Source organism: Tachypleus tridentatus, chromosome 6, assembly GCF_004210375.1.
Source record: "Tachypleus tridentatus isolate NWPU-2018 chromosome 6, ASM421037v1, whole genome shotgun sequence".
NCBI classification, from domain to species: domain Eukaryota; kingdom Metazoa; phylum Arthropoda; class Merostomata; order Xiphosura; family Limulidae; genus Tachypleus; species Tachypleus tridentatus.
This window is the reverse complement of record NC_134830.1, coordinates 23,481,597-23,494,582: the sequence shown is the minus strand read 5'-3', so window position 1 is coordinate 23,494,582 and position 12,986 is coordinate 23,481,597. Positions and strand designations below refer to the sequence as shown.

Below are 12,986 nucleotides of genomic sequence, written 5' to 3'. Positions count from 1 at the left end.
TGCTGACTTAATTTTTCCAGTTTTATCAGTAGTTCACAAATTTTATGATAACATATGTCACTTGTTCTTTTTATCTTTGGTTCATAAATATTTTATTTTTCTTCTTTAGATTAAATCATTTCTTTAGTATTTTTCTTTTTCATTAGTGTGCAAGCTCGCGGAACGTGTTTCTTTTCTGGTCCAGTTTGTGAGGTAACGTATCTTTTTATCCGTTTTATTTCCAGGTTCATGAACTTTGTGATAATTTTTGTCAGAGATACATCAGTTGTCTTAAAGGAAAAATGCCAATTGATTTAGTAATAGAAGACAGAGATACAAAACCCGGAGACTTGGGTGATAACAATAATAACAGTAGTAGTAGTGGTGGAGGAGGGGGTGGCAACACCAACGGGAACATCTGTGGAGGAGGAAGGGGGAGTGATTCAACAGGACACAATAGCGATCACTCGACGCCCCCAGACCAGGTAGGATATCCTGAAATTTTATTAAAATTAACTCTTATTTATTATCAGTAACAGATGATGTAACTTACAAACTCAAATGCTTGCAATACGTGTCATTAACATAATGTGGTTATCTTGATCGAGTGTATCAGTTATAATATGAAATTCAATAAATACATGCAGAAATATAATACAAACATATATGTAATATTTTGGAAACGTGTCGTTTTTCATGTTCACTTATATATTTCAATCGCGAATTGAAAATTACAATTCGCTAAGATCTAATGGTTCAGAATCTGATGAGATAGAAAAGTTTGTATATTTAGCAAAAAACAACAAACAAACAAACCAAAACGAACTAACTTTATAACACTGGTTATTTTTGGGGAATGTCCTGACGGTCTTCGTAAGCAGTCTCGTGATTCTTGTTTCCAAACTTACGTCACACTTTGTTACGTTTTTAACCCAAAGCTGCACAATAAGCTATCTACGTTGTGTCTGCTGCGGGGATCGAGCCAGAATTATAGCGTTATAAGTCGCCAGGTTTACTACTGAGATACTAGAAAACAAAATCTTTTTAAGAAGCTTTAGTTTAAAGAGCTTTAGGTTAAACTATGAAAATGTTTCGGTGAAAACAACCATTCTTATATTGACCAATCACCAAATACATGTTTCAGTTTAGTCTGTCTTTCGGATAGTTCTAAACCAATGATAAAGGCGTATTTTCAAGTGTTTCATCTTCCATTGGTGTGTATATATATATATATATTATATGCAAGCTGTAAAAAATAATAACTGACAAAAGTTACTGTGAACTTTTATGCACTTTATGCACTTGTGTGCATAAAGGACTGTATTGGATGCAGATTGATATTATAAAAATCATGGAGAAGTGTTCATCCTTGTTCTAGGTACAAAAAATACTAGAGATTACTTTTGGTAAACATTGTGTAGATGGACTAAAGAACAAAACAGATTTTTTTATTAATCACACGTGTTTGTGTACATAAAATAATGGTCACAGATTGATCGTAAGAAATTGCTTATTAAAAGACATACATCAAAGTGTAGAGTAAGTGCACTCTTTTATTTATCAAAAACACAAAAAACATGCAGTTGTGCCAAAGGTCAGACTGGGTGCATTCAATGAGGGTGGGGGGTGTCAGAAGTCACTGAGATATAGGCTGCTTGAAGTGGGTTAACACACTCATATGATGGAAATACTAAGATGTAAAATCGATTAAAGTTCATACATACATACATACAAAGATAAAACATCAAACGTCAATGATGATTAAAAATGGCGCGAACAGTTAGATAACAAAACCCTTGACAGTCTAATAATGCTTAAAGTAAGTACACGTATTTGGTGTAATATAATGATAACGCATTAATGAAACACAACTTCAGACGTTTAGTAGAACTTATTTCCTTAGAATTCTGGGAAGGATTATAATTCATGTAATTTATTCAGAAAGTGATTCTCGTGGAAATCCCCTGCTCTGATAAGTTCCAGAACATTTCTGACCTAGCAGGAGAGATGTTTAACTGTGAAAATCTGATGAAATAATATTATGGTTATGGATAGTAATTTAAATATTCTCGACCCAAGATAACTATCCGATATATGCAATTCCATTCAAAATTCAAAGCACATATATTACTGGTACATACGAGACTACACCTTATTCTGTTTCTTGTTTTCGTTACGATATTCCTGTAGAGAATACTTAAAGTTACTGTATTTTTCGTTTTTAAGGTTTTTGATATTTTTGTATTTTCGCTGAATATAATTTAAGTTAACCATGCAAAAGTCTAGTCGTGTATGTGTGTTTGAAGGGTCAAGTTATCAACTGGAAACCAACATTAACCCAACTTACCTCAAGGAAATATTTTTGATGAAAGAGATGACCGTACTATGTGTACATTAAAAATAGTGAATATTTCTCATCTGATGTACTTATGGAAATGTCCCACGCTGGTGCAGTAAGTAAGTCTTCAGATTTACAACGCTAAAATCAGGAGTTCGATTTCCCTCGGTGGACTCAGCAGATAGCCCAATGTGGCTCTGCTATAAGGAAACACTCACTTATGGAAACATTAAGATAGGTCTTCAAGAACACGTTTATTCTAAGAATGAAAATAAATGAAAGATGATGACACCCAAAAAATGCAATTAAGATATTTTTTTGTGGATCTCGTCTGTCACAGGATTCAAATGGTTTCAACTTACAGTTCGTTTGCTACACAAAAGAATTTCACCTGAGGGTGTAACGACGATTTTGATTCGCTGATCAGCCATCGTCTTGTGTTTTGCAGCTAAACTAACAATTCCGCAAGACCCTTGCCATTATTTTGCAAATTACAGGATTTCCTTCAACAGTGTACTTTTCTTGGCAGTGTCTTACTTCTAATTATATATTTTTTATTTGACAAATATGGAGAAGTTGTTAGAAATGCGGTACTGTTTTCAGATTAAAACCTCACGAGAGTCTTACGTCGTATCCCATATCCGGCAGACAACATCCATACCATTTCATTTGGAATATCCCAGTTGTTTGTGTAATGAACGTTGCAACGGAGCTTAACGACCAGGAACCAGTTTATAGATGGTTGCACGCATGTAGCGACATTTGCAACTTTAAATGTAACGAGATATTGCCAATGTAGGACAAGGTGCCACGGTAAATGAGCAACTCTGTGAATGTGATGGTTCTGGCCATTTCCCTTTGACGCTATTCTCAGGCTGGGAGATGTAATCTTTTTCGCACTGCACAGGTGCAGCTAGGCCCTATTGATGGCAGTGACAGTTAGGCTTAATGGAGTTGACTCTAGGCCTCTTTCTTCCTTCAGGGCCTGGAAGCTTACAGTCCAGAAATCTGTGTGAAGTATATTTTGGCTTGACGGTCGGTAAGCACAAGAAGATAATATCTTTCTAGAACATTTACTGCAAAAAAAAAGGGGCTTAAAACAGGGAAAAGAACTAATTTTGTTTTTCCACCCACCCACACACCAGTCGCAGAATTTTCTCAAATCACTCACACAAAAATATTAAAATAATAACACACAAACACTCTTATTTTTGTAAATATTAGAAACTTTAACTGTTACAAAACGATTAGATTATTACAAATGTTACTTGCTCTGTTTGTTTTTAACTTCGCGCAAAGTTACACAAGGGCTATCTGCGCTAACCTTTCCTAATTTAGCAGTGTAAGACAAGAGGGAAGGCAGCTAGTCATCACGACCCATCGCTAACTTTTGGGCTACTCTTTTAACAACGAACAGTGGGATTGAGCGTCACATTATGACGCCCCCACGGCTGAAAGGACTAGCATGTTTGATGTGATGGGGAATCGAACCCACGACCCTCAGATTACGAGTCGAGCGTTCTAACCACCTGGGTAGATGCTGACTGGTACAAAAACTATATATAGACTCTTTGTATTAGTCATCTTTGTAAATGTTGCACCTCTACTGGTAAAGAAACAATTTTCTAATATTTTTGTATATGAAGGTACTTGAATTTGGGTGTTAGAAAAATTTACTTTATCAGACTGATACCTACAAAAGCACAAAACTTATGAATAAATATATGTAAAACTCTTTGTATTCTATACACTTGGGGCGGGCATGGCCTGCTGATTAGCTTACTAATATGAAAGGTTTGAGCTCGTGATAAGCCACTGAACGAATTCCGTACTTTCAGCTATGAGTGAATTTTAAAAGCGACAGTCAATTTCACAATTCGGTTAAGAATTGTCGTGTAAGCAGTGGGTGTTGCTAGCTGGTTGTTATTGGGGCTCTTTACGTGCTCGTTTAGTTCATGTGCTGCGTGAGGTGCAGTTCGGGTTTTAATTATCAGATACCTATGCATTCCATCATTAAAAACCCAACTGAAATTTGTATCCTTCAATAAAAGTGTGTGATGTAGAGATAATGAATGGGACTTCACAAAAGGCTTCGTTTTTGTCAATAAATGTTTTTACCGTTAACCGAATAGCAAAGCAAAATTAAAACACTTTAATTAATGACGTAAGGAAGAAAAGGTGATAGAACCCTTGAGACCTAGAATACATTGTACTCTATTACTCTAATTTTAAGGTAGATAAATACAATTATATAATGATATAGCGCAATTAGTAGAATAATCTGGAACTACTTCAGCCTTTTTTGTTTGAGAAAACACGTTTTTTGTTTTATTATCTTGATGTCCAGTAAGAACATTGGATGTTAAATAAAGCCCTCTTCATAATTTCGTCAAATACTAATGTATCACCATAGTCCGTAACCAAATGATACTTTTATTAGTTCCAGTAGGTTTGATCTAACACCATAAACCGAAACCAAATAAAATAATGAACTTAGAAACTTCATGACTTTAGCTATGACAACATACAGTTCTTTTATGGACCTAAAAAAATTAAAATTAACAACAACTTGAAACATCAATATGAATCATTACAATAACCATAAACCATACAATTTAGTCTTGCAATCATTACGTTTGTTAATGTTACCAGTAATATAGTTACAAAACATTAAGTTTCATCAAGTTTTCTTCAGTCAGTTCATTTCAATTTCTTAGAGAAATCGCGTTTATTTTCTTGTTTTTTCCCCTTTGACATATTTTGTATCTCAAACATAGTGAATTCGTTTTTCTGTTATGCAAGTTTTCTAACAAATTAAAATCAATCATCGGTAATTTCTGATCAAATAAAACTGCTAAAGTAAACTAGAACTGTAAATTTCAACCCAGTAATTAATGTAGGTACTTCGATATACCAGACAAACTACCAATATATTCAATGTCAGAAAATAAACATTTATAACGACAAAAATGCATTGATTCATCAGTTGGGTGCCCACTTTGTTAACAATATTTTAGGTCGTAGACGATATAATTATATATATATATATATATACAAACACACACACATATATTTCTTTCACACATCAGTTCTTGAAATGGCCTGGCATGGCCAGGTGGTTAAATCACTCGACTCATAATCCGAGGGTCGCAGGTTCGAATCTCGCCCTTTCAACCGTGGGGGCGTTATAACGAGACGACCAATCCCACTATTCGTTGGTAAAAGAGTAGCCCAAAAGTTGGAGGTGGTGGTGATGACTAGCTACCTTTCTTCTAATCTTTACATTGCTAAATTAGGGACGGATGGCGCAGATAGCCCTTGCGTAGCTTTGCGCGAAACTCAAACCAGTTCTTGAAATTACTAATGCAGTCGCCCGACATGACCAGGTGGGTTAAGGCATTCGACTCGTAATCTGAGATCCGCGGGTTCGAATCCCCGTCGCACCAAACATGCTTGTCCTTTCAGCCGTGGGGGCGTTATAAAGTTACAGTCAATCCCACTATTCGTTGGTAAAAGTGTAGCCCAAGAGTTGGCGGTGGGTGATGATGACTAGTTGCTTTCCCTCTAGTCTTACACTGCTAAATTAGGGACGGCTAGCGCAGATAGTTCTCAAGTAGCTTTGTGCGAAATTCAAAAAAACAAAAACAAACTGATGCAGTCTTTTCCTGTTAATGCTTTGATCAACTTATCTGTTACTGGAACATGATGATTAGCTTACAGGCTTGGCAGAATGATGAATAATGTTAATTCAAGTAAAATAAATAATTTGATGTTTTTAAATAAATAAATATATACGTGTAAATGAAAATCATAAGGCTAACTCTGAAGTGTAAGATTGACAAATATTACAGGTCACAAATTTAATCTATTTCACACAAAAATAGTTCATGTTCAAGTAACATACGATATAAATAGCTGTACAATAAGCTTTGTTCATTGCTATGCCTAAAATTTCCCAGCTGGCCTAATGAGCTCCGTTGTTGGAGGAAAGATTTTGTCGGCATTGGATACGACAGATGTATTTGTTTTCATTCATAAGTTCTTGATAAATACACTTGTTTTTAGCACGGAAACAAAAGACCAGTTCTTGTTTGTATTGTTTAATAAATAGTTTCTTTTGTAAGTAATGTACGTTCATAATCTGCAATGCCAGTGATTTTAACAATGTAAGTTCGTGTTGGAATATTACGTTGCAATGAAGTAAAAGTGTAGGACCTCATTTCCGTTGTGATTTCATTGCGCTAGGGACAAGTTAGAGATCAGAAAAATGGGTAAAAAGGTCAAGATGAGCTCTGTTTACTATAAGCCTAATGTTTTAGACCCTTTATATTACATAAAAATACCAGCGTTGTAGCAAAGAGGCTAACGAATTTTCAGTTCACCAAGATAAGGGTTTCCAGTAATAACATATCTCAAGCTGTCGGATAACTACGTGGGTATTAACGCTATTTCTTACGATGACATACAGGTCAAATCGCCAGTTGCAACGTTTATGGCTTTCTGTGCGATAATTTTCTGAACGGGTGCTGAGAGATCGTCGTCCTCTTACATAAAATGAAAAGCCTGCAGGAGGGAGTTGTGCGCTTTGGACGTGATAACCTTTTGTAATTGAAACTATCCTGTAGTGCTATTGTCAAGATAAGCAGCATGACCGTAACGACCTGGACGTACTTGAAAATAGTTTTAAATAGAAATTATAGTCCAGCGATCAGAAGTGAATCATTTCAAGAGGTACTTCGAGAATCTATAGCATATAGAACTAATTACAATTATTTTAAATGGACCATTTGTATAAAACCTTGTATTACTTTTAGTATTTGGCTGTTGTTAAAAAAAAAAATATCACATTGTAATTTTTACTGGGTCTTGATCATGAAAGTGGAACATTAGTAAGCAGATTGCTTTTTTGTACTAACATATCTCAATACGGTATGGAGTGAAGGGAACAGGTCCACGTGAATGATTCCTTGCGGTAGAGCTAAAAAAGACTTCCCGAGAAGAGAGAAACATGGACTCCCCTTGGAGACGCAATCCGACTCCCAACCAGCGGGATGCCAGCTGGGAACAGGCTTCACGCTAGTCGCATTTTAGCTTTGCAAAGACTTAATGCTTAGAAGGGCGGTGACCTCTGTACTTTGTTCAGTTTTATTTTTCATTATTTTTTTTCTTTTAACTTTTATATTTCTAGGCTGTGTAACTCAGAGAGAGTTCGAAAATTTGAGATTGTAGTTGGTGTCGTTTAAGCACGTTGCATTTCGTGTATATTCCCAATTCTGGAAATCACAGAAAAAAAAATGTAAGATTTTGTTTTGGTAAGAGATGAAATTCGACGTGTTAAAACAGCAGAAGCACTCTCTCCAGCTTGTTTAGGATAGAATTACTACACATATTCTCTGGTCTGCTGGAAATTAATTAAAATAATTAACAAAGAAGAAATTATGATTTAGACACAGCAATTCTAAAGATGAATACGAAAAGAATCTTGTCATATCAATCTTATAATGGTCCCAAGAACTAATTCATCAAGAAAGGCGTTTATAATTTTAAACAGATCGAAAGTACAGCTATCATATAAGACAGATGGCGCTATTTTCTACAAGGGAAATTGATCTATCTAAATGGAGAAACAAGTTTTCAGAGTGGTTGAAACATTAAATAATTTGTGGCAAGTTCAGAAGGGTATTAACTATAGTTAATGAGGGACTTTTGACAACATAGAACAAGCCTGAAATATTATTTTGTCTTCGAAAAATAAATAATTATCGTGATGCTTTTCACTACACATTATTTTAATTTTTGTACGTCATAACAAACCACGTTTAGGTGTGGATTTTTTATATAGCACTATATTATTTGTTTATTTTAATATCACTTATTATGATTTAATTTACATAGCCTGCTCATTATTCGGGAGAAATAGCGAACCAACATGTTAGTGTTTACATATAAGGTTATATTATGGCTGCTACTAATGCCAGTTTCTGTATTGTGCTTATCTTCAGTGTTTACTTTCTATTCATTGTAACTCACGTTTATAATAGCTGATCTGTATTAAACCCACATTTATCGGATTTAGCAATGTAATCACAATACATTTATAATTTTAAATATAAAACACATGACTGAAAGACACGTGTGTTGCTCAGAAATAAACGATGGTTAAAAGTTTATTCAGTCTTAACTAATGGTGCAAGTTTAAACTACTCAAAAAATATTTTGTGTGTGTTTTTTCAAGATTGTTGTTGTAACAGGAAAATAACAGCCTCATTCCTCACGTTAGCCCTCGTCACCCATAACGAATGTCGTCCTATTTATTCGCACACACAAAACCCGAACTCTGTCGGTTGTACCATTTCCGTAGCTACTGACCACGTCATTCAGTCTGAAAGTTATTATTCAAACTGCACGTGGGATGGTGGGCGAAATAAGGTACTGTAGGCTGCTTAACGCTGTGGGTAAAGAACGCCATCTCATCCTCATAAATTATGGATTTATGTTAGAGAATGAGAAATCTTTTAAGCGTGTCTGTGCCTGTTTCATGGCTTGTCTGAGATATGAATTTCTTATCTATTGCCAGAAGCATTGATTAGACGTCCAGGGAATGAAGAAACAGCTGACCACACTATATTCGATGCGAAATTCTGAGAAAAAGCCGTTTTCATGCCATCTTTCATTCTGACTAATATTTTTTATTATAGAGTTGAAAGTGAAAGTATATAACACTGAATTTTCAGATAATTGCGTCTTTTTATTAAGTGGACCTAGTTAGTGCCAGATGAATTACATGCAAAGTACAGTTTTTATAATATTTATAAAATTAATAAATAAATAAATACTAGCCATTCTTATAATGCTGTTAATATTTAATTTTAGCCTCTCTACTCTAAATATCTGGTGCTATGTATATGTATATAATATACATATTAATATAACTAAATATCTGGTGCTATGTATATGTATATAATATACATATTAATATAACTAAATATCTGGTGCTATGTATATGTATATAATATACATATTAATATAACTAAATATCTGGTGCTATGTATATGTATATAATATACATATTAATATAACTAAATATCTGGTGCTATGTATATGTATATAATATACATATTAATATAACTAAATATCTGGTGCTATGTATATGTGTATAATATACATATAAATATAACTAAATATCTGGTGTTATGTATATGTATGTAATATACATATTAATATAACTAAATATCTGGTGCTATGTATATGTGTATAATATACATATTAATATAACTAAATATCTGGTGCTATGTATATGTATATAATATACATATTAATATAACTAAATATCTGGTGCTATGTATATGTATATAATATACATATTAATATAACTAAATATCTGGTGCTATGTATATGTATATAATAATATAATATAACTAAATATCTGGTGCTATGTATATAAATATAACTAAATATCTGGTATGTATATGTATAATATACATATTAATATAACTAAATATCTGGTGCTATGTATATGTATATATATATATTAATTAATATAACTAAATATCTGGTGCTATGTATATGTATATAATATACATATTAATATAACTAAATATCTGGTGCTATGTATATGTATATAATATACATATTAATATAACTAAATATCTGGTGCTATGTATATAATATACATATTAATATAACTAAATATCTGGTGCTATGTATATGTATATAATATACATATTAATATAACTAAATATCTGGTGCTATGTATATGTGTATAATATACATATTAATATAACTAAATATCTGGTTGCTATGTATATGTATATAATATACATATTAATATAACTAAATATCTGGTGCTATGTATATGTATATAATATACATATTAATATAACTAAATATCTGGTGCTATGTATATGTGTATAATATACATATTAATATAACTAAATATCTGGTGCTATGTATATGTATATAATATACATATTAATATAACTAAATATCTGGTGCTATGTATATGTATATAATATACATATTAATATAACTAAATATCTGGTGCTATGTATATGTATGTAATGTACAATATACTTATTAATATAAGTAAGCTGTATTTGGGTTTGTCAGTTCAGTGCTTATATTATTTAGTCACAATGAATTTACCTATATATATATTTGTGTGCATAGAATGAAAATATTCGAAATTTAGAGTCTATGATAGTTTTACTTCACTCATAAATCAATGATAACTGTTCACTCTTGACCAGTGTTCTTACACCCCTCCACTTTGAAAAAAAATAGTAATATAGTACACATGTCGAAGTACATAGTAGAGCAGAACAATGTGACACTTGAAAACCTTTAAAAATATTAATAATATTAAAAGATATACATACATATAATGTGAGCGGCAGAATAGTGAGTTCTTTAAAAACTTTTAATATTAAGTGTGCCACTAATAATGACTAGAAGCTATCTATGAAAGTCTGTTTATTTACAAAAATATATTGAATACGAAAGCTTCTAGTGTTAAACGTTAATGTTTCTATAGTTTGTAATTCTCCTGATAGCTCATCTTGTGTTATGTTCGATATACGGACAATATTAAAGAATGGAAAGCTAGTAATGGTAAGTCGGCCTTGTAAACTCTTGCAAAATTGGTTATCTTTTAGTAAGAAAAACATCATAAAAATGGTATCAAGGGGATATGTTTGAATTTGGAAATTTGTCAGTTCATTGGAAATTACGAATGTTTGATTTTACGTATCAAACTGTAGCCATGAATCAAAACAGTCACACTAAGTGATTGATTGATTGATTGCATGTTGTAGTGATAACACTTTTTTAAAGAAAAGATAACCTTGGTGCAATACTATACTGAAGCATGTTGTGGCTTAAATGAATATTAAAAAAAAAAACAGTTTAGGTATATGTCTAATTAATTCGTTTGTTTTGTGCTTGAATTTTGCACAAAACTACACGAGAGTTATCTGTGCTAGCCGTCCCTAATTTAGCAATGTAAGATTAGAGGGAAGGCAGCTAGTCATCACCACCCACCGCCAACTTTTGGGTTACTGTTTTACCAACGAACAGTGGGATTGGTCGTGTTATTATAACAACCCCACGGCTGAAAGGGCGAGCGTGTTTGATGTGACTGGGATTCGAACTCGCGGCCCTCAATTACGAGTTAAGCGCCTTAACCACCTGGCCATGCCGGGCTCTAATCAATTCGTAAAGACATATGTTTTACTTATGGCTTTTGTAAGAGAATTACTCCATTGAATTAGAAATACTGCACGAAGCTGATCTCGTGTGTCATGCTCAGTTGTGATACTTCTTCCGTACTGAAACTAACCCAAAAACTGCTCTATTAAACTTATACTGGATCATCCACAGCAGTTATTAAACCTCGATATTCTAGTAAAAAGATTGCATCTGTTTAAAATCGTCATGAAACTGGTACAGTCGTTGTAAGGTTAAATATGTGTTGGCCCGGCATGACCAGGTAGGTTAAGGTTCGACTCGTAATCCGAGGGTCGCGGGTTTGAATCCCCTTCACACCAAACATGCTCGCCCTTTAAGCCGTGGGGGCATTATTATGTGACGGTCAATTCCACTATTCTCTGGTAAAAGAGTAGCCCAAGAGTTGGCGGTAGGTGGTGACGACTAGCTGCCTTCCCTCTAGTCTTACACTGCTAAGTTAGGGACGGCTAGCGCAGATAGCCCTCTTGTGGCTTTGCACGAAATTAAAGAAACAATCATAAATATGTATTAAGTAATTGGTTTACTGTCATTGAGAGTATTAAAACTTTAATAACACCTGCATAGCTCTTATGAACTGGTGATGAAATACAAGAAGTTACTCCATAAAATGTTTCCTCTATTTCTCTTATCGGTATGCTTAATTAACATTAGTTACGCCTGTTCGTCATTTCTGTCATAGTTTTAGTGAATTTATTATTTTGTCATGGTAGTGAGTTTAAAAATACTTGTTTTAAAATTTACTACAGACTAGCACTACTCGCTGATATAGGTTGTGAAATAGAGAATAGACTGTACCATGCAAATTACATTTACCTAAGAAATTAACTCTTATTAACTCTTAACACAGTTAGTATCCTTTCAGCATGATATACAAATGATATAAAATTGATATTTATTTATAATCTAATTAGATGTTGATTTAAACTCGAATCAGTATTTTACTTTGTAAATTTGGTTCTCTCTTTCTATGTAAGAACAATGCACTATATCTGAGAGTTCGATACAACCTCTATGTAAACTCAACAGAGTTACTTTTGTAAATTCGGTAAATTTGCTTTCTGAGCTATATATATCCGTTTCTAATAAACTCGATACAGACTCTCTGTGAATTCGATACAGTTTATCTATGCACTCGACTCATTTATTCAGATTAAACTTAGTATAGTGTTAAACTTCAAATCCTTGTATTATAAGTTGTTAACTATACCAGGAGATATGCTGAGTTTTATTGTAATGGTTGTTCTGATAGAATATTTCATTTCTGTAATCATTTAACCTTTTCTTTCGAACAAACATATTGTTTGAGGTTGCTTAGATTGCGAATCTTAGCCGTTGCTGTCTTACGTGATCTGTGATGTGAGGTTTGTCCATTTTATAATAATACAAGAGACATTCTTTGACACAATTTATCCTTTGGCTTTAC

At 33.3% G+C, this 12,986-nt stretch overlaps 1 protein-coding gene across 2 annotated transcripts in view; it reads left to right on the top strand.

Annotated features, from left to right (window-relative positions):
• Window positions 1-12,986, top strand: part of LOC143252093 (homeobox protein Meis1-like) — a 215,083-nt gene that overhangs the window by 24,205 nt on the left and 177,892 nt on the right. For both annotated transcript variants that reach the window (XM_076503713.1, XM_076503712.1), the window contains exon 5: window positions 225-464. In XM_076503713.1, the coding sequence (XP_076359828.1) occupies window positions 225-464 (240 nt within the window). The remainder of the gene's footprint in view (window positions 1-224; window positions 465-12,986) is intronic.